The following is a 23,122-nucleotide window of genomic DNA, read 5'->3' as shown; positions in this document are numbered from 1 at the left end:
GTCTTATCTGTTGGGACTTTGGTCCCAGCTGTTGAGATCTTCCATCTGAATTTGGGTGACGACGGGCTGTCCTTACTTCATGATAGAAGAGCTTTAACACCCGTGTGTGGCGCTGACAGAAGAGATCCTTAGTAGCTCAGGGTTGAACTGTGGGGTCCTTGGGGGTCTCTGAGCTGGGTTGTTTCCTTGCAGACATTTCATTGTCTGACTAGGGGACATCATCAATGCTAGGAGGGAGGGAGGTGGTTGTGGAGAGGAGGAGGAGGAGGAGGAGGAAGAGGAGAAGAAGAACTGGTAGGCTCTAATTTTCTTGCAGATGTTTCATGACCCAAGTAGGGATGGTCAGTGCTAGAAGGGAGAGGGGTTTGCTAGGAGGAGGAGGAGGAGGAGGAGGGGAGGGGGAGGAGGGAAGGAGGACTGTGAGGTTTTTGGTGCTATTTGAGCTGGGTAATTTTCTTGCAGATGTTTCAATGACCCAACTAGGTATCTCAGTGCTAGAAGGGAGTGGGGTGTGTGAGGAGGAGGAGGAGGATGGCTGTGGGGGTCCTTGGTGCCCTCTGACCTTGAAGGTTTTCTTGCAGACGTTTCATTACTCAACTAGGTAACATCATCAGTGCTAGAAATGAATGGGATTTGAAGGTGGGGAGGAGAAGGAGGAGGAAGAGAAGGATTGTGGGGTCCTTGGTGGTCTCTGAGCTCGCTTGTTTTCTCGCAGACATTTCATTACGCGACTAGGTAATATCATCAGTGCTAGAAGGGAGTGCAGTTTGCAGAGAGGAGGAGGAGGAGGAGGAGGAGGAGGAGGAGGAGGAGGAGGAGGAGATAATGGGACCTTCGGTGCTCTCTGACCTTGGTGGTTTTCTTGCAGATGTTCCTTGACTTTCCCCACCTATGTTTAGCACCTCGTGTGAAGGTATCTGCTAAGCATTCACCTGATTAGGCTGAACGGGTTAGGTGGACCTTGCAATGGGCTGTGAGAATAACCTTGGGGAGACAGGTGGAAGAATTGCAGACTAGACCAGGGGTAGGCTATGGTCTTCCCAGCTGCAATGTATGGCAGTGAAAGTTGGACCCTAAGAAAGGCTGAGCGCCAAAGAATTGAGGCCTTTGAACTCTGGTGCTGGAGAAGACTCCTGCGAGTCCCTTGGACTGCAAGGCGATCAAACCGGTCAGTCCTAGAGGAGATCCACCCTGACTGCTCTTTAGAAGGCCAGATCCTGAAGCTAAAACTCAAATACTTTGGCCACCTAATGAGAAGGAAGGACTCACTGGAGAAGAGCCTCATGCTGGGAAAGATTGAGGGCAAGAGAAGAAGGGGACGAGGGAGAATGAGGTGGCTGGATGGAGTCACTGAAGCGGAAGGCGTGAGCTTAAAGGGACTCCAGAAGATGGTGGAGGACAGGAAGGCCTGGAGGAACGTCATCCATGGGGTCGTACAAGGCTTCGCAACTAACAACAACAACAGGCAACCTTGGCTCTTTTATGACTCATGGACTTCAACTCCCAGCATAGCTGGCTGAGGAATTCTGGGAGTTGAAGTCCACGAGTCATAAAAGAGCCAAGGTTGCCTATCTCTGGACTAGACCACAGCCTGATAAAAGAAATCTGAGTTCAAAACAGGAAGGCAATTGGAGAAAGCGCCCTCAGAAGGGACCCTCCCTAGCTGTCCCAAAAGTGTAAGCAGGGGAAGGAGACGTTCCTCCATGCTTGCAGGATTCTGCTACTATAATCAAGGTAATCTTAGTATATTCATGGTTTTGGTTGCCTTATCTGAACCCAATCACATTCTAAACCCATTCCACACACACACCTTCTCCATCTTTGTTGAACCCCGGATCTCACTAATGCCCAACCAGCACGCTTATTTGCCCAGGTTGACCAAGGAACCTGGGTATCCTGGTCCAAAAAACCCCAAAAACAAACTCAAGACAATGGTGAAGAAGACTTCTACCTATTTGCAGTCCAGGTCCTGTCAACTCTGGATGGCCCCGTGCGTTTGGAAGCCCATCTTCCGTCGAACCCTCGCAGCCCCGGATTTCTTTGACCTCCCCCACCGATGCTTTTCTGTGGATGATGGGCTTTGCAACCCAACACCGGGGCCCCCAAAGGGGCGCCCATGGTTATGATGCTCCCTTGCTCTGCTTTCATAACAGGAGGGGCCTTTGATGTGCTTCCAAGGGGCGAACTGGAGGAGGAAGATGGCCAAAAGCTCAGGGCTTTTCAACCAGTGGTACGGGTACCACCTGTGGTACCTTGGCACCTGGCAGGTGGTACGCGACCATCCTAGAGAAGTGGTACCGGGGGAGGGGAATGAGCTGAACCAGTGGCAGCACCGCACAAGCCTGAGCGAGAGACGGCTGGAGCTGCAGGGCTGCCGGGGCTCAGCGGAAGCGCCAGGATCAGCGCCAGGATCCAGCCGGAGCTCAGCACTGATCCCGGCACATCTGCTGAGCCCAGAAGAAGCGCCGAGCAGCTGGAATGTTGCAGCATCTCCAGGGTCTTGTGATTTACATTCAGATGCTTGGCAACTGATTCCTATTTATGACGGTCACAGTGTCCCAGGGTCATGTGAAGTGACCAAAAGCTGCTGCAACCACCCAGCAGATGGGGGGGGGGGGATAAAAACCAATCACCCCCACCCCACCCCCGCTGCCAATCCTCAACAGAAATGCTCACAACAATTAAAACCTCGGACAGGAGGAAGAGTGGGCAGGCAGGCATCTTGCTCGGCTGTGGCTTGGGGAGCGCTTTTTTCAGGGCCATTGTAACTTCGAACAGTCACTAAGCCAACAGTTGTAAGTCGAGGACTACCTGTACTTCATCACTTTTTTCCTTTTTTTTGTCATCAAGTTTTTGAGCCCTTGCTAGGCGATTAGTGGTACTCGGATGTTGCCATATCCTAAAAGTGGTACAATGGGTGAAAAGGTTGAAAAGCCCTGGGCTAGAGGCAGGTGGGCTTCCGAGGTGACGCCGAGGGAATGGAGCAGAGTTCCTAGGGACCTCGAGGTCTCGTTGAAGAGCCTTTTCAGGAGCTGAAATTCCAGCGCTAGGAACTGCAGGAGGAAGGAAGGAGGCCCGCTTGTCGGAAGCAAGCCAAGACTTGTCTAACCTCACACTGCCTACGCGAAAGTGTCCTACTCTTGCGGACAGCCAAGGAAGAGAAATTTTGGCAGGGCCGCGCAGAGCTGGTGGACCGAAGGTCATCTAGTTTGGGTCTTTTCCACACCTGGCACGCTTCCCCACCCACCCAACGAATGAACGAACCTTTGTTGTCAAAGTACAACCAGGTATACATTGAGATTGGCTGAGCCTCCCTTCGTGCCCCCTCCCCGCCACAACTCACAGTGACAGCAAACCCACCATCTTGTTACACTTGTTGTTGTGCTTGAAAACCCTCAATCCAAGCAGACCACACCACGAGGTAGCCCAGAATATGTCTGGGCATCTCCAGAGATCTTGGGAACCCCCTCTAGCAAGGGTCTCCAAACTTGGCAATATTGACTTGTAGAGTTCAACTCCCAGAATCCCCCCAGCCAGCCACGCCTATTTCTTTTCGTCCACCTCCTAGAGCGGAGGGGGATTGCAGAGGAAGGGATTAAAGAGAGTAAGCAGGCCACAATGGGGATACACATCGAAAGGAATGCGGACGTGCCAGGGAATTCTGGGAGTCGAAGTCCACAAGTCTTAATGTTGCCAGGTTTGGGGACCCAGAGGAAGATCAAAGGCCTTGAAGAGTCTTCCATCAAGCAGAAATGCCACCCCAAATGTGGTCCTCAAGGGCTCTCCAGTTCATGGGCAGGTCCAGCCCATCACAGGTCCTGCTGGGCTCCGACTGAACCCATTCTCTGAGTTTCCCAATTCAGATTAACATAAAGCCAGATGAAATGGGTAATGCCAATGGCCCAGCTAGGTCTTTACCCACCCCGGGTAAGGAAGAAATGGAGGCAGCCTTGACAGCACAGAACAAGGGTGTCCGATTCTGGCAACTTTAAGACTCGTGGACTTCAAATCCCAGAATTCCCCAGCCAGCCTGTGGAAAGGAGCTCCTCCTACTCCTAAAAAAGGGTGGAGGCCAGTCAGGGCCATAGGATGGATAAAGAAGCTCCTGGGAAAAGGGCTGCCGAGTGGGCGTGGTCAGGAGGTGGATAAAGGAGGCTCTTGTTCCTGGGAAAGGGGCGGAGACTGGGCGGGGCCACGGGATGGATAAAGGAGCTTCTGAAAAAGGGGTGGAGACTGGGCGGGGGAATGGGATGGATAAAGGAACTGCTAGGAAAGGGGCGGAGACTGGGCGGGGCCATAGAATGAACCAAGGAGCTCCTGCTCCTGAAAAGAGGGCGGAGACTGGGCGGGGCGATGGCTTGCCTAGGAGCTCCCGGTTGGTCTCCGAGTGGGAGGCAGAGCTGCCAATTCTGCCCCAGGGACTCCCGGCGTGGATGGAAAGCGATGCGGTCCTCCCACTTCTCCGCCTGTTGTGACCCGGTTGCCAAATATTCTGCGTGTTCTTCCCCTCCTGCCTTGACCGGTTGTGCCACACTCTGTCCCCCAACCACAGGCTCCTCGCCTGGTTCTATTCGGACAGGTTGGCCAAGCAGACCCTCCGTCCTCCGGTTGGCAGAGCTGGTTGTGTGAATATTTGATCCGAAGGTTTATTTCGGGAAAAACCCAGAAATCGGACTATTTGGGGACCAGTTCAGGGTGTTGTTCCCTGCCATCTGCTGAGCCTGAAGTTCAAAATTTCCTCCTTCGGTACAAAACGGCACAAAATTTCCTCCTTTAGGATTAGAATCAGAAGAATAGAGCTGGAAAGGGACCTTAGAGGTCATCTACTCCAGCCCCCTGATTCTTTGGGAACAATCAGGATGGTAAGAAGATTGGGGGCGTTTTTAACAGCCTGCCTGATTCTGGACTTTTTGTTTTCTGTTTTTTTAAAAAAAACCAAACTTAAAACTTATTAAACTTAAACAACTTTCACCGTATAAAGACCACGATGGGCTCTTTGGCGTTAAGAACATCCAATGGCCAGCTGGGCGGGCATACAAATTTAATCAATAAAATAAAATAAAAATAAAATAGTACTGAGGGAATGAGGCAGCAGTTCTATAGTGGATCCCCAATGATTGTAGCCGATTCGGTTACTTACTTCTGTCCTTAAATGCCCCTAGATTTAAAACCAACCTCATTAAATATATTTCTTCTGTCAGGGAAATTTGTAAGGTAATTCCAGTTTTCAGGAAAAGACTGGACATCCATTTGTCCAGGATGGTATAAGGTCTCCTGCCTTGAGCGGCAGGGTTGGACTAGAAGACCTCTGAGGTCCCTTCCAATGCTAGAGATCTAAGTCGGAAAAAGCTGGGCAGGAGGTCAAAATGACGGATTTGAGGACCGGAAGGGTTTTCAATTGGGCAACGGGGGGCGCTCTCTGTTTGGGGCCCTCTTAATCCGGGGGCTTCTTCCAGGGGCTGCAAAATGAAGCTGGGGGGGCGATAGCCCCCTTCAAAAGAGGAGGAACAGCTACAGAAATGCAAGAGGCTATTTATGGGCTGGTCAATTTATCTGTTTATTGCATTGCATTGCATTGCACCTTATTTTACCGTTAGTCCTCGACTTACAACAAGTTTGAAGTGACAGCAACACCAAAAAAGGTGACTTATGACCATTTTTCACACCTAGGACCTTTGCCACATTCCCCAAGGTCACGTGACCAAAATTAGGACCCTCAGCAAGTGGATCCTATTTATGACGGTCGCAGCACCCCGGGAGGGTCATGTGATCCCCTTTCATGACCTTCTGACAAGCAAAGTCAACAGGGGGAAGCCGGATTCACTTAATGACCATGTGTGACTAACTGAACAAATGCAGGGATTTACTTAACAACTGTGGCAAGAAAGGTCGTAAAATGGAGCAAAACTCACTTAATAAATGTCTAGCTTAGCAACAGAGAGTTTGGGCTCAATTATTGTCGTAGGTCGAGGATTACCTGTATTTGTTTATTTTATTTTATTAATTTTTATTTTTTTAAATTTTTCTATTTTATTTTATTATTTTTTATTTTATTTTATTTTTTATTGATTATTTTATTTTATTATTTTTAAAATATTTTATTTTATTATTTTTAAAATATTTTATTTTATTTTACTTTTTATTTTTTATTTTTCTATTTTATTTTATTATTTTTAAAATATTTTATTTTATTATTTTTAAAATATTTTATTTTATTATTTTTAAAATATTTTATTTTACTTTTTATTTTTTATTTTTCTATTTTATTTTATTATTTATTATTTTATTTATTTTATTTTATTCTATTATGTTATTTTATTTATTATTTTAAAAATATTTTACTATTTTAAAAATATTTTATTTTATTTTTTAACTATTTTATTTATTTATTTTATTTATTTTATTTTATGAAACTTGTAGACTGCCCATCTCGCCACAAAAGTGACTCTGGGCTGGGTAGAGACACTGCTTAAAGTGCACTGTAAAATGCGAAAGCAATAAATAAAAATCTTCAATTTGTTATTTATTTATTGAATTTATTTGCCCCCCTCCATCTCACAGCAGACGACTCTGGTGTGTCTGTGTGTGTGTTTGTGTGTGTGTGTGTTTCACCTCAAACCCCACTCAGGAAGAACCTGAACACAGCATTAAAACATGAAAAGCCTAAACAAATCAATATGTTTAAAAGAGTAAAAAAAAAAAAAGAAGCAGACCCAGAAATTTAAAAATGCCATTGGAATGAAATTAAGCGGGACGGAGAAGGAGGGAGCCGGGCGCGCGCGGAGTGGAGGTGGGCATTCTCCACTCCATCAGACACCTCCAGAGTGCCGTTTTCCCAGCTGCTTGCTTGGGAAAAGGGTTCAAACCGAGGCTGTTCCCCACACAAATGGGAGCTGTCTGGGTGTGTCTGCCCCACGAGGGAGGGGCAGCCGGCCAGGACAGGTTCTTCCTGAGACTGAATTTGGGGTGACACCCAAAGTTGCTCCCCATTGATACGAATCAGGCTGGCACACCAATCCTTGCTCAAGAGTCCCAGAGAAACGTGTGCTGGAGTCCTAAAAAAAAGCCTGGTTGCTTCTCGGAGACTCCCACAAGTCTGCCTCTGGTCATGCGCAGAGTGCATTTGAGGAACAATTCTCCCTCCTCCCCCCTCTCCCATGATCGGTCATGGAGGTTTGGGGTTGAAATGGATAGCCAGGAACTGGAAAGGGGTGGTGGGAGAATTAAGGCTCTTTTTCCTGAGAGTTCCCAACTTTCTGTTTCAAAGCTCTGTGTTGGAGCAAGGAGGGGTGGGAAGAGGCAGCCTCTGAGCATGTTCAGAGTGCCTCTCCAGGGCTTAGTCCGCCTGGGCTTCCGACTTCCAGGAAAGGTGCTAATAGGTGGGTCTATAACCTAGCGTTTCTCAATCTCGGCAGCTTTCTGATGAGTGGACTTCAACTTCCCAGAATTCCCCAGCTGGAGAAGTCCACTCATCAGAAAGCTGCCGAGATTGAGAAAACACAATTGTTTCGGCTCTCTCCTTGTTTTAACTTGTCGGGTGTGACCAAATTGTGAGTAGGTGTTGTTTTGACTCAAAGCCAACCCAAACTCCACTGTTATGCCCTATCCTGGCTTGTGGCGGGCAGGGGGTTGGACTAGATGGCCTCCAAGGCCCCTTCCCATGCTTATTATAATCGTAGGAATACCCCTTCCGTTTGCCGAAACCGCGGCTTTTTCTATCCATCGCAGCTCAAGACAGACTTTTGCGTGCATCTGCGCACGCCAACACAGCCTGTCCCGCGGGGAAGCCACGGAATCGAATCCAGCCCCAAACACGAATCAGATCTTTGCTGATTCAACAACAGCCTAAATCTCTCTGTGCCTGCAACTCCTTTCCAAGCTAATCTACTCACTGTCTCCTAGATTATTTAGGAATAAAACTTCCCCTGAGGCCATATTTATTGGGCTTCCTCCAGGGAAAAAAAGGGGGGGAATAATATAGGGGGGGAAAAATACATGACAACAAGGAACTTAAGCAAAATCTCAACTCTGATTTGAGCAACTGCATTCTAGTTTGGTTATTTATTATCTTTTTAATCCACTCAGAAAAGGGAGATGTTCGGGAAGATTTACAACGCTATTTCAAAGAAGACATCGAAAATTGCACAGAGCTTAGTTCAAAACATCAAAAAAAGGAGGTGGGGGGGGAAGAAAGCAAATGAGAAGAAGAAGAAGAAGAAGAAGAAGAAGAAGAAGAAGAAGAAGAAGAAGAAGAAGAAGAAGAAGAAGAAGAAGAAGAAGAAGAAGAAGAAGAAGAAGAAGAAGAAGAAGAAGAAGGCTTTAAAGTTAGGGAGTGAAAAAGAACTGGATTTGATTTCAACCTTCGAAGTTGACGATGCAAAATAGGATGGATTCGTAAGCCTTTCGCTCTTAAACGGGGCGTTTCAAATGAATTGAGTGCTTCTCAAACTTGACAACGTTAAGAGGTGTGGACTGCTGCTCCCAGAAATCTCCAGCCAGCACAGTCGTGAGAGACGATGAGTTCAAATCCTGCATTAGACATGAAAGTTGGCTGGGTGACCTTTGGCCAATCACCAGGAGACGGTGAGTTCTAATCCCGCCTTAGGCATGAAAGACAGTTGGGTGACTTTGGGCTAATCACCAGGAGACGGTGAGTTCTAATCCCGCCTTAGGCATGAAAGACAGTTGGGTGACTTTGGGCCAATCACCAGGAGACCGTGAGTTCCAGTTCCGCCTTAGGCATGAAACCTGGCTGGGTGACTTTGGGCCAATCACCAGGAGACGGTGAGTTCTAGTCCCACCTTAGGCATGAAACTCAGCTGGGTGACTTCGGGGCTAGTTGCTCTTTCTCAGCTCCGCCCATCTCACAGGGTTGTTGGTTTGGAGAAAACAGGAGAAGGAAGGAATATTAGATGTGTTGTTGTCTCCTTGAGTCATTTGTAAAAATAATACAGGCGATGTACAAATAAATAAAGGGCTTAAGGTGTGTGGACTTTGGCTCCTGTAATCCCCCAGCCAGCCCTGAAGTCGACCCGTCTCAGAGTTGCCAAGTTTGAAAAACAGAGAGAGCAGCTCATGTAAACTCAGAGCAAATAAATAAATAAATAAATCTTCCTTGTCCCTTTTTGGGGGGGGGGGCAAACGATCAGCTGACCACTGAAAAAGGCGACGCCCCTTGTGTTCAATTCGTTTTCTTTTGCTGGTGTTTCCAAACTGAGCGTTCAAATTTCAAATTCCAATTCGCAGCAGGAGACCCTTGCAGAATCAGAGAATAACAGAGTCGGAAGGGACCCTGGAGGTCTTCTAGTCCAGCCCCCTGCTCCAGCAGGAGACCCTCGCAGAATCATGGCCTAGTCCTTTCTCCCACATGGTTTGACTGGCCCACCCCAGGCCTGCTTCCTTCTTTTTTAAATTGATCGATTTATATCGATTGATTGATTCAGTTTCTGGAGCTAGCCCTGCCTCACTGCCCTTTGCACTGATTTGAAGTAAAGGTAAAATGTAAAGGTTCCCCCGCACACGCGTGCTAGTCATTTCCGACTCTAGGGGCCAGTGCTCATCTCCGTTTCAAAGCCGAAGAGCCAGCGCTTGTCCGAGGACATCTCCGTGGTCATGTGGCCGGCATGACTAGACGCCAAAGGCGCACGGAACGCTGTTACCTTCCCACTGTAGTGGTCCCTATTTTTCTACTTGCATTTTTTTTACGTGCTTTCGAACTGCTAGGTTGGCAGAAGCTGGGACGAGTAACAGGCGCTCACTCCGCTACGCGGCACTCGGGATTCGACCTGCCAAACTGCTGATCGACAAGCTCAGCATCCTAACCCACTGAGCCACTGTGTCCCTTCTTAGAGATTCATAGAGATACATAAGTACAGAGTGTGTTTCTTTACAACCCCGTCCCTGTTTCTCTTGCATGTGGGAAAAGGACAAGAAATAAGAAGGAAGCATCTCTCTGGCTTCTTTTGGGGGGGTCCCTGCCCACCGAATGGAAAAATCATATTTTGCAAAGCAAAGCAAAGAAGTATTTCTCTGTTCACACAGTGTGCAGAATCACGCATTAGGCTCCACAAACCGCATCTGCAATGTTTCTGTCATTTGCAGTGGCCAAACACACAGATAAGTCCAAATTCAGTCACGGGCAGATCTTCTGCTCCTCACGACATTCTCTGTTCACACAATGTGCAGAATCACACGCTAAGCTTCACAAACCACGATTCCAGGTTGCTATCATTTGCAAAAGCCCAACAACAACAAAAAAACCCCAGAGAAACAACCTCTAATTCAGTCATACGCAGATGTTCCGGTTCACACGACTTTCTTAATCCCAAAACTACACAACCCTGTTTTAACCAAGCTGAGCAGTACTGCGTGTGACTCCAGGGGACGTCTCTTTGGATGGAACAAAACACAACGGTGTTCATTTGTCAATTCACCACCGTATCGTTTTGGCTTTTCCTGTTGCCAGCGGCATCTACTTTTCAAAAGCGCTCTCTCTTATGATTCGGGTTTAAGAAACGCAAAGTGTGAACTTTGAATCTGATGCCTCACTGTCGCCCTGACTGTCGAATGTTGCAGTTCGTGATAGCACAAGCTCCCAATTGCTCAGTTCCTACGTGCCGTTGCATGTCAGCCTGCAAACCTCCGATACTGGAAAACGATTGCGTGACACCAACACGTCACTGGAGAAATATTTTGAAGAAGGTAATTACAGAAACTTTTTTTTTCCCCAGTTGCGTAAAACCTTTGCCTCTGGAAGAGGCGGATTCACATAGGCGGAAAATTCGCTGGTGGGCTTTGCGTCGTCGAAACGCTTGCGTTTTCCATAGTTGTCAATCAACCCGCAGAATTTCAGAAAATCTATCTATCAGCCGTCGCAAACGAGAAAGAGCTGGCCCTGGCAGAGCCGTGGCTGGAGAACTGGCAAACTTAAAACTTTGCAAAACTTTGGAAAGCCAAACTTGACTACAGAGAGATTCGGCGGCACATATTCAAACACACAAATGTTCTCTTTTATCTGACCCAGAAGGGATCTAAAGGGAGCTGGACTCCAGGAAACGAGATTAGAAAGATTCACGAACGTTTCAATCTCTCCTCCTTCCCTCTGCAAAACCCCCCAGGCCCCCACAGAGGGTCTTTTGACTCGCCCAGAGACTGAGTTCACCCCCGAGAAAGTCTAGCGATTGCACCAAGTTTGAAGATCCATCCCGGTTGGTTCTGCATTCTGGAGAGGTTGTGTGAAGGGGGCTAGTTTGGCTAGCTAAGAGTGGATGGCACCGTGGGAGCCCAGGAGGCGGGCTCGTTCGGCACCCCTAGGAAATGGGTTGTGTGAAGGCAGCCAAGGGGAGAGCCCCTTCCTCTGCTTGCCCACCCACCCACCCAATCCCAGAAGAGGCGTCGCAGCGGATGCTTACCTGGCAGCTTGAGAAGGGAATCGTAGACCTTGCACTGCATCTGCCCCGTGCTCTGCGTGACGCAGGACATCCAAAGGCCCTCGTAGATGGCTTGGGCCGTCACAATGTTGTCCCCCGCGTAGGAGGAGATCTTCCACTGGGGCATGGCCGTGCAGACCACGATGCCGATCCAGCCGATGAAGGCCATGATGAAGCCCAACATCTGGAGACCCGCGCTGGCCATCCTCCTTCTGCGAAGCAGCTGCAAGGTGCAGGACCCAGCTGGAGCAAGCGAGCGAGTGAGCGAGCGAGAGACAGGCAGCGGGCGGCTGGAGAAGGTGCCTGGAGCAAAGCCGGCGGGCTCTTTCAAAGCAGAGAGACTGCGCTGGGCAAGGAGGCTCTTCTTCGGGGTCCTCTTTGTCTTTTGTTAATCCAGGCGTTTCTCCAGAGCGCACTGGCTGGATTCAGAGTGGAGAGTGAAGCTGCCAACATCTGCCCTGCCTTTTAAACCAGGCGCCATCCAGCGCCCCCTGGTGGTTTCACTCAGCCATTTCACTGAAAGTTCCTGCCCGCCACATCTGGGTCACATCCTCAACAACCCTCACTTGTTATTGTTATTAGCAAGAAGGGCTTTTTAAAAAAAATTCTTTTTCCAAGTCTTTTTTTGTTTTTGCTTCCTAATCTTGTGCGAAGCCAACGAGAGCAGATCTCAGGTTGCTACTTGTCGAATTTGCAGGACGTTTAAGGCTGGCGCCTCCCTTTGGCAAGGCAGCCTGTCCCTTACCTGGCCACAGGTATACCTCACCTGCACAGGTAGAGCAGCAGCTTCGGGCGAGAGTGGATGTATCGCATGTCGAAATGGGCTCCGGAGGAACCTCCCGAGTCACGTTCGGGTTCAGGAAAACCCATTACTGATTCATGTGTTTATTAGCGAACGAGAATGTATGATTCATAATTCATTTGTTAATTAATACATCCACTTATTTATTCACGACGGACAGGCAGTCCCCAACTCGTGACCACCAACTGAGCCCGACATTTCCGTCGCTGAGCGAGATAGCCGCTCAGTGAGTTTTCGCTCGTTTGCCACCGTTGTTAAGTAAATCGCTGCAGGGTGTGGTTGTTGTTGTTGAGTCAGTCACACGGCTGTTAAGTAAAACTAGCTCCCCCCCCAACCCTTGACTTTTGCAGGTCAGAAGGTCGTAAAAAGGGACTGCGTCACCCCGGGGGATGCTGGGGGCGGTCATAACTATGAGCCAGTTGCCAAACGTCCGGATTTGGACGACGTGACCCAGGTGGTCTCATGACCGGATGCTCTGATCTTCCAAAGTGTGAAAAAAGGCTCCCACGTCGCCTTTCCCCCCCAGTACTGTTGCCCCTTGGAATGGTCACTAAAACGAACTGTTGTAAGTGGAGGATCAGCTGTGTTGATTTTTTTTTTTATGCCGACTACAAGCAAGCGGCTTACAGGTCATCAGACAAGTACAAACCAGTGAAAAGGTTAAAACTACACAGAATTAAAATGTTATTGAAAAGGGTACCAATTACTTATCTCCCCAGATTTGCCCCTTGCGTGGATCAGAGGCAGCCTGGGGCTTGTGTGTTTGTGTCTCTGTGTGTCTGGGTGGGAAATGGGCCGCAGTTGCTTCTTTTGATTGATCCACTAACTTGTGGATCCTGTTGTTGCGCTGATAAGGACTTAGAGTGGCAGGCGAGCTGATTGAAAACGCTTGGACGCAAATTAAAAACCGACATCCTCAAAGTCCACCCCTCTGTATCTAAGCCTTAACCAGGATGCAGCCACCCTGATCTTAATACAGCTAGTTCGTGACTTACAACCGCTCGTTTAGCCATTCAGAGTTAAGACTGCGGTGACAAAAATGACTGAGGGCTGGTCCTCGCCCTTACGACCGTTGCAACATCCTCACGTGTCATGTGATTAAGATTTGGGTGCCTGCCTCTATTTACAACGGTTGCGGCATCTCGGTTTGTGTGTGTGTGTGTGTGTGTGACCTGATCACCGTTTGCGACCTTCCCAGGCAGCTTCCGACTAGCTAGCCAAGCCAATGACTGCACAATTCACATAACAGCCAAGGTGCAAAGGTTGCGAAATTAGGTGTGATTCTCCTTCACTTGGCTGCAAATTAAAAACCAACATACTAAACCCATGAGCCATGGAGTCCCAGGAAGGGACAAAAGCACAATAATAGGAAGGTCCTCGACTTATGATTCTCCATTTAGCGACTGTTCACAGTTACAGCTGAAAAGGGGGCTGAAGACAAGTCCTCGCACTTACGACCATCGCAGCATTTCCCCCGAGGTCACGGGATAAAAATCCAGGCAGTTGGCCACCGGCGTGCACAGGTAGTCCTCGACTTACGAGCACAACTGAGCCCCAAATTTCAGTTGTTAAGCGAGACATCTGTTAAGGGAGTTTTGCCCCACATTACGACCTTTCTTAATGCAGTCGTTAAGTGAATCGCCGCAGTTGTGAAGCTAGGGACACGGTCGTAAAGTGAATCCGGCTTCCTCCCATTGACTCTGCTTGTTGGAAAGTCGCAAAAGGGGATCACGTGATCCCCCCGGGGACACTGCGACCATCATAAATACGAGTCAGTTGCCAAGTGTCTGAATTTTGATCACCTGACCATGGGGATGCTGCAACGGTCATAAGTGTGAAAAACGGTCATAAGTCACTTTTTCCAGTGCTGTTGAAACTTTGAACGGTCACTAAATGAGGACTACCTGTATTTATGATTGCAGCGTCCCAGGGTCATGTGATCACCATTCGTGGCCTTCACAGCGGATTTCCGACAAGGGGAGGGGGAAGCTGGATGCACTTAATGACCATGTGATTCACTTAATGACCAGTGATTTGCTTAACAACCGTGGCAAAAAAGGTTGTAAAATCAGCCAAGACTCATTAAAGCAACTCTCTTCAGCAACTGTCCCTGCTTAGCAACTAAAATTCTGCTCCTCATGATAGTCGTAAGCCGAGGACTGCCTACATGAGCCAAACTCTTCGCTCTTCCATCCCCAGCCAATATTGTACCACTTTGTTAACTCCCCTTTTCCTGCTAACATAGCCAAAAATGTTCCTTTTCATGCTTTTTCCTTGTGTTCAGTGTCTTTGTGCTGTTTTTCTCTGCAGGAATTTTCCACTTCAATCAATCAATCAGAATAGAAGCTGGAAGGGACCTTGGAGGTCTTCTAGTCCAACCCCTTGCTCAAGCAGGAGAACCTAGACCATCTCAGACAAGTGACTCTCCAGTCTCTTGCTAGTAAGATGTTTTTTGTTTTGTTTTTTTTAAAAAGAAGATTCTCCCTGTGTCAGGACCCACCCCAAACCACGTCTTAGGAAGACAAAACTCTTGGAGCCAAACCTTAGTCCAAAAGGAATGTTTACTATGACATGCTTGGTTGTAGGAATACAAGACAGGACTTAATATTGTTCTACAAACTAAACCCTTATAAAGAGTTCCCGGTTCAACCCCCCCCCCTAACCCCATTTGGTGAGTCCCCCATCATTTACCTCGCATCATCCCTCTCGTGGGAAAAAGGAACTTACAACCTTTTATGTTTATTGCTCTCTTCCGTGACACAAGCCAGATGCTCCTACCCTAACCCCCCCTTTTGTTCCCCCAGTTCAAAAGGCTTTCCTTTGAAATGCCTAATACAGGCTCAATACACATCCGTTCCCTCCTCCTCGGGAGATGGCAGGATCCCTGGAATAATGTTTTAAACATACATTTATGAATATGATATAAATGGATTCTGACACCCTGGAAATTTTCAAGAAAAGATTGGAAAACCATTTCTCTGGGATTTAATAAGACTCCTGCCTTGAGCAACGAAGATGATCCAAGGCCTGGAGACCAAAACGTACGAAGAACGGCTGCAGGACTTGGGTATGGCCAGTATAAAGAAAAGAAGGAATAGGGGAGACAGGATAGCAGTGTTCCAGTATTTGAGGGGCTGCCCCAAAGAAGGGGGGGATGTCACATTATTCTCCAAAGCTCCAGAGGGAAGGACGAGAAACAATGGTTGGAAACTGATCAAGGAGAGAAGCAACCTGGAATTAAGGAGAAACTTCCTGACATTGAGGACAATCAACCAGTGGAGCTGCTTGCCACCAGAAATCGTGGGTGCTCCATCACTGGAGGTTTTTAAGAAGAGACTGGACAGTCCCTTGTCTGAGGTGGTACTATAGGTTCTCCTGCTGAAGCCGGGGGTTGGACTAGATGACCTCCAAGGTCCCTTCTGGTCCTATGATTGTATGATTCTGCAGCTCTGTGATCCTTCCTTTTCCTGGACATGTCCCTTTCAGCGCCTAGCTCCCTCAAACCCACCCCGCTTTGCATCTACAATGGCTTGCTAAATTACGCTACATTTTAATTTTTCTCTCAGGAAGAACACCCGATTATCCTTCCAGGATTCTGCTTTTTTTTTTTTTTGCAAAGTTTCCAATCTTCCCTCTTGCACGGAATCCTATTCGGTAGCCCTCTCTCCGTTTGTTGCCATTGGCATCCGTGGGACCCGTATTTGGCTTGGAGCAAGGTGAAACTTGGCTCAAATTTGCCGTCGCTCGTTTTGCAATTCTCGATGGCAAAGAGCTGATTTCCAAGGATTTGATGGTACATTTGAGTTGACCCCAATTTTATTTATTTATTTGCTTGCTTGCTTTATTCCCGCAGGTTCATGAGAGGCCTGAGGATGGTTTTGGGATAAGCAAGATCATATGTTAGGAAAACACGCAGACTTTAAAGCTGAACTTTTTTTATTAGAAAAATCTGATAAGCAAAGTGTATCGTTAACGTTACACGTATTAACAGCAGCGAGGATTGTATTTGCTCAGCACTGGAAAAATGAAGAAACACCGTTGGATGAAGAGACAATCAAGAAAATACTGGACTGTGCGGAAGTGGACAGATTTACATCGAGGATCAAAGAAAAAGAAGATGGAATATTTTTCAAACATGGAACTTATTTAGAATAGAATGGAATGGAACGGAACGGAACAGAATAGGAGAATAGGAAATAAGGAATAGAACAGAATAGAATAGAATAGAATAGAATAGAATAGAATAGAATAGAATAGAATAGAATAGAATAGAATAGAATAGAATCAAACAGAAGAGAACAGAACAGAATAGGAGAATAGGAAATAAGGAATAGAATGGAATGGAATAGAATAGAATAGAATAGAATAGAATAGAATAGAATAGAATAGAATAGAATAGAATAGAATAGAATAGAATGGAATGGAATGGAATGGAATGGAATGGAATGGAATGGAATGGAATAGAATAGAATAGAATAGAATAGAATAGAATAGAATAGAATAGAATAGAATAGAATAGAATAGAATAGAATAGAATAGAATATGGAATGGATAGAATAGAATAGAATAGAATAGAATCTGGAAGGGACCTTGGAGGTCTTCTAGTCCAGCCCCCTGCTCAAGCAAGAGGACCTATACCATCTCAGACAAGTGACTGTCCAGTCTCTTCTTAAAAATCTCCAGGGATGGAGCATCCACAACTTCTGGAGGCAGGTTGTTCCACTGGTTAATTGTTCTAACTGTCAGAAACTTTCTCCTTAATTCCAGGTTGCTTCTCTCCTTGATTGGTTTGCAACCGTTGTTTCTTGAACTGCCCTCAATTTCATCAATGGCTGGAAAAACGGGGTAGAGGGTAAGAACTTAACTCGTATTACTAAGCAAAACAAATCAGCCCAGACAACACATTTTTCATTAAGCACTAATGAAATGTAACAATAGAAAATTAATAAAGCCTTTAAAAAAAGATCGTATTTTTCAGTCCAACAATCCTTTGGACAAAAAACAAAACAAAACACAGAACACAGAACATCGGCTGTTTGTCTATCCTGCTGAATTCTGGGAAGCCTCTGGTGTTGTTTTTGCCTCCCTGCGTATAATCTAAATAATCCCGAACCAGATAATTTTCAGACAGGGCTTGCCCAAACCTTTGGCAAACAGACCACAGCAGCTGAAAAACAGATAGGTTTGGAGCGCCAGATGTTTTGAACCCAGCCCCTTTTCGGACATTACCTCATCTTGATGAGTTGGGAGATTTTATATATATATATATATATACATATATATATATACCTGCTTAACTTGGAAACACTTTGCTTTGCAAGTTGGCTACTGGGTGGATAACGGTGATTATTAACTCAGTGTGGGGAGCTCAAACGCGGGGAGGATCAGAAAGGGAGCAAACAAGGGCTCCGACAAGGAGAAAGGGTGAACTGTCAACCCTCCCTCCGAAAATAAGTGCATTAATTATTGCCTTGGCTATGACTTCTGCTGAGTTGGCAGATTTGTTCCAATGTCTCCCCAGGTTTTGCAATCCTGAAGTGAAGCCTCTTGCTCCTCATCCAGAATTTCCCAACCTCAGGAAATTTAAGAATTCCCCAGCCAGCATGCTTGAAGATGTGTGGAATTCAGCTCCCAATATTGTGTATCCAATCACACTTAGCCAATAAACATTCTATTCTATTCTATTCTATTCTATTCTATTCTATTCTATTCTATTCTATTCTATTCTATTCTATTCTATTCTATTCTATTCTATTCTATTCTATTCTATTCTATTCTATTCTATTCTGTTCTGTTCTGTTCTGTTCTATATTTCTATTCTATTCTATTCATTCTGTTATTCTATTCTATTCTGTTCTGTTCTGTATTTCTATTCCATTCTATTCTATTCTATTCATTCTGTTCTGTTCTGTTCTGTTCTATATTTCTATTCTATTCATTCTGTTATTCTATTCTATTCTATTCTATTCTGTTCTGTTCTGTTCTATATTTCTATTCTATTCTATTCTATTCTATTCTATTCTATTCTGTTCTGTTCTGTTCTATTCTATTCTGTTCTACTCTATTCTGTTCTGTTCTGTTCTATATTTCTATTCTATTCTATTCTATTCTATTCTATTCTATTCTATTCTATTCTATATTTCTATTCTATTCATTCTGTTATTCTATTCTGTTCTATTCTATTCTGTTCTATTCTATTCTGTTCTATTCTATTCTATTCTATTCTATTCTATTCTATTCTATTCTATTCTATTCTATTCTATTCTATTCTATTCTATTCTATTCATTCTGTTATTCTATTCTGTTCTATTCTATTCTATTCTATTCTATTCTGTTCTGTTCTGTTCTGTTCTGTTCTGTTCTATTCTGTTCTGTTCTGTTCCATTACATTCTAATATTATATCTATTCTATTCTATTCTATTCTATTCTATTCTATTCTATTCTATTCTATTCTATTCTATTCTATTCTATTCTATTCTATTCTATTCTATTCACTTCTATTCTATTCTATTCTATTCTATTCTTTCTGTTATTCTATTCTATTCTATTCTATTCTATTCTATTCTATTCTATTCTATTCTATTCTATTCTATTTTGTTCTGTTCTGTCCTATTCTATTCTATTCTGTTCTGTTCTGTTCCGTTCCATTACATTCTAATATTATATAAATTCTATTCTGTTCTGTTCTGTTCTGTTCTATTCTATTCATTCTGTTTTTCTATTCTATTTTGTTCTGTTCTATTCTGTTCTGTTCTATTCTGTTCTGTTCTGTTCCATTCCGTTCCATTCCATTCCATTCTAATATTCTATTCAATTCTATTCAATTCTATTCAATTCTATTCTATTCTATTCTATTCTATTCTATTCTATTCTATTCTATTCTATTCTATTCTATTCTATTCTATTCTATTCTATTCTATTCTATTCTATTCTGTTCTGTTCTGTTCCATTACATTCTAATATTATATTAATTCTATTCTATTCTATTCTATTCTATTCTATTCTATTCTATTCTATTCTATTCTATTCTATTCTATTCTATTCTATTCTATTCTATTCTATTCTATTCTATTCTATTCTATTCTATTCTGTTCTATTCTCTCCTCTCCCCCCTTACAGATGGAAGAGTGCAAAATATCTCCTTGTCCTCTTCTTCTCCACCACACTCCTTCTTCTTTTTCTCCCTCTCCTCCTGTTCCACCTCCATCACTATTACCAGCATCACCCCTTCTCTTTTTTACACCACGTCTTCTACTTCTCTTTCTTTGCCTCCTCCTCACCACCGCCCCCTTTCCAACCTCACCATCACTCTTCTTCCTCCTTCTCTTCCTCCTCACCCTTCCCTCCACCTCCTCCCATTCTCGTCCTCCTTCTTCCCCTTCACCTCCATCTCCTTCTCTTCTTTCTTCTCCGTCTCCTCCTCCAGGTCTCCTCCTCCAGTTCTCCTTCTATCCCTTCTTCTCTTTCTCTTTCTCCTTCTCCTTCTCCTCCTTCCCCTTTCCCTCCTTCTCCTCTCCCAGTTCTCCTTCTCCATTTCTCCTCCTCCTCCAGTTCTTCTCTTCCTTCCCTTTCCCCTTCTCTTTTTCTCCTTCTCCTGGGTGGCTTTTTCCTTCTGCATTCCCTTTGCTTAAAAGTTTTTCATTCCCACCGCGCTTTCTGTCCATCACGCAGGACCACAAATTACAGGGCCAGGCGGCAACCACAGACACTCTCACCCTGGGAGCCTGCAAAACACTGACCTCATGCACACAACCCGTGTTTGGGTGGCTGCAGAGAAACGCTGTGGACCTGCTCAAAACCGCAGGCTTCAAAGCCGGGAGCTTGTTTATGTCAAACAAGGCAGTCTGGGAGAAAAGCAGCAGTAAGCCAGGTAGAAGCCAAAATAATTGATGCTCTGCACCCTCCCTTAAGGAAAAAAAAAGAGAGAGAGAGAAAATGGGGGTCTGGTGGGGGTTTGAGGAAAATGCAAAAACAAAAACAGAGCATAGCGGGGGGGGGGAAAGCTGGAATAACACAAATATTTTGTCCTCTTTTTATTGTTGCAGCTTTGTACGCTCCTTTGCTTCTCTCCGGCCTTCTTAGAGGAAACATTTGGGCGACCTTAATTATTTTTAGGAACTTTTAGGAAAGGTGCCTGCTGATCTATAAAGGCCAGTGTCCATCCACCGTCCCTGGGTACAGACGGTCCTTGACTTACGACGAGAAGCGAGCCCAAAATTTCCGTTGCTAAGTGAGACAGTTCTTAAGTGAGCTTCAGCCCCATTTGATGGCTTATCTTGCCACCGTTGCTGAGTGAATCACGGCAGTTGCTCAGCTAGTAACACGGTTGTTAAACAAGTCCGGATTCCCCCCCCTTCGGAAGGGGGGAATCACGTGACCCCGGGACACTGCGGTCGTCGTAAATACGAGTCAGTGGTCAAGTGTCTGAATGTTGATCACGTGAGTGCAGGGATGCTGAAACGGTCCGAAGTGTGAAAAACGGTCCTAAGTGACTTTTTTCCCCCGTGCCGTTGTAACTTCAGTCACTAAAAGAATCGTTGTAAGTCAAGGACTATCTGTATACCCCAAAAATATTTGGACAGGCCATTTGTTGACGCAGCACTCCACCCGACCTGTCTGGAAAAAATGCTAAGTGGTGACAGGCCTGGGGATTATTTGGATGGGTGACCCCATGGGACTATCCAGGCCACAAAAATAGGAACAATTATCCCGGGAATATTCAGGAAGGAGACAGTAGCAACCCTCTTCTCTATCTTACATGCAAGAATCCATGAAGTCACTACTGTATTTCCTTAGTTTATGCTGAGTCCCTGCTGCTCTCTGAGTTTTATTTTATTTTATTTATTTATTTTAATTCCATTTATATCCTGCCCTTCTCCGAAGACTCAGGGTGGCTTACAAGCTTAGCAGTAGCCTTCATTCTATGTATATGCCTGCTTATTAGGGCTTTCACACACACACCCCAAGCGGCATTATTACAAAGTCAGCTTATTGCCCCCAACAATCTGGGTCCTCATTTTACCTACCTGGGAAGGACGGAAGGCTGAGTCAACCTTGAGCCTGGTGGGACTCGAACCTGCACTAACTGCAGGCAGCTGGTGTTACTTAAGGAGGCATTAGCCCACTGCTCCACCAAGGCTCTTGGTGGGTGGATTATTCATGCAGACGTTTCATGACCCAACTAGGGAACATCATCAGTGCTAGAATGGAATGAAGTGTGTGGAGAAGAGGAGGAGGAGGAGAAGTTTTTCAGAAGAGACAGCCCTTCATCTGAAACGTCATAGGGTTTCCTGCCTGAGCAGGGGGTTGGACTAGATGACCTCCAAGGTCCCTTCCAACTCCATAATTCTGTTACTCATGGGAAACCCTTCGCCCTGAAGCCGGGCAGACCTTCCCCCTTTTAGCCCTCTGTAAGGCCTTAAAGATCACGATTTCCCTCCAAGCGCTGGGATCCGATCGGATAATTGCACCTTAGGAGTTGACTTGGCGCCAGGACCGTGTTGTTTGTAGTGCTTTAATGTTTTAATCTCTTTCGTTTTATAGCTTTAATATGATTTTACAGGTTGTTTCAACTTTGGATTGGGAACCGCCCAGAGTTGCTTAGAAGACGGGCGGCTACATAAATGCTTCAAATAAATACAGGTAATCCTTGACTTACAACCAATCATTTAGTGACTATTTGAAGTTAGAACAGTACTGAAAGAAAAGTGACCTGTGGACATTTTTCACACTTATGACCATTGATTGCAGTGTTGAACGGAAAATCAGGTCCAGTTCCAAGCCGGGAGAAAGACACTGGAAACAAAATGGAGGCTAAGAGGCTGGAAACAAAATGGAGGCTGCTTAGGAAAGAAAGTTCCCGTTTATTGATGAGCGGAACCAGCAACAGCACTCAGTTCGACAAAATGGCTGTGTGAGTGGATGGATCTTTCTAGGGCACAGCTCCCCAAGTTTTCTGGAAAGGGAGCAGCAGCGAAATGTGCGCGCATACGGCCCCGTGGCACATGCGCAAACGGGCACATGCGCAACAGCGGCGCTAGCACGCGCATGCACAAACAGGCTGTGCACACCCACGGCGTGCACACTGGCACCCGTGTGCATGTGCAAGTGGGCCGCTGGCTCCCCCCGTGATGCTGGTGGCGGTGCTAGCGTGCCCGCGCATGTGCAAATAGGGCCGCTGGCACCTGCACCACATGCTACAATGAGTTGGGGGGCTCGCCAGCTATTCCAGGGGCCCAGTGGGCAACAGGCCACGGCCCGGTACCAGGCTGTGGACCATAGATTGGGGAACCCCTGTTCTAGGGTTCTGTGAGATGCTTCAGGGGTTTGTGCAATGTAGGGAGCCTTGTGTCTTTTGCTATTGTAGAGGGAATCCTTTTATGTCCTAATGGTCCTGTCCTTAAAATTTGGGTGGGGGGGCGATGTAAATTCTTAATCCCATCAGCTGCGGGGGCTGAAGGCATTTGGCTTATAAATAGATCGGCCCAGTCTTTCTTAACAGGCACAAAATATCCATCTGTAAAGACTTGAGGCTTCTGCTTGAGGCTATTTAGAAAGACTGGGGCTGCTTTCTGCCTTGGTTAAGATTTTTCTCCATTTCTCCCTTGGGGAAATACAATATTCTGCCTCTTTTAATATTAAGAATAAAGAATATTTTAATCTGGAGTGGGGGGAGGGCTTCCTACAGCAGCAGCCCCAGGGTCACATGATCCAAATTTAACCGCTTGGCAACCGACTCACATTTATGACCGTCGCAGCATCCGAGTTTGTGTGATCCCCTGTTGCGATCTTCCGACAAGCAAAGTCAGTGGGGAAGCCAGGTTCATTTAACAGCCGTGTTCCTAACTAGATTCGCTTAACAGCCGTATTACTAAGAGCTGCCAAGATTCA

General features: G+C 45.9%; 1 protein-coding gene across 1 annotated transcript in view; it reads right to left on the bottom strand.

The window, feature by feature from the left end:
- The window catches only part of CLDN1 (claudin 1), a 31,647-nt gene extending 19,882 nt beyond the window's left edge, over window positions 1–11,765 (bottom strand). Inside the window, exon 1 of the mRNA XM_083364053.1 lies at window positions 11,412–11,765. Within this exon, the coding sequence (XP_083220179.1) occupies window positions 11,412–11,634 (223 nt within the window). The 5' untranslated portion in view covers window positions 11,635–11,765. The remainder of the gene's footprint in view (window positions 1–11,411) is intronic.
- Window positions 11,766–23,122: the final 11,357 nt, after the last annotated feature.

This window comes from Vipera ursinii (genome assembly GCF_947247035.1).
Source record: "Vipera ursinii genome assembly, chromosome: 5".
NCBI lineage: Eukaryota > Metazoa > Chordata > Lepidosauria > Squamata > Viperidae > Vipera > Vipera ursinii.
Note: the sequence above shows the minus strand (reverse complement) of the source record. Positions and strands in the feature narration are given on the sequence as shown.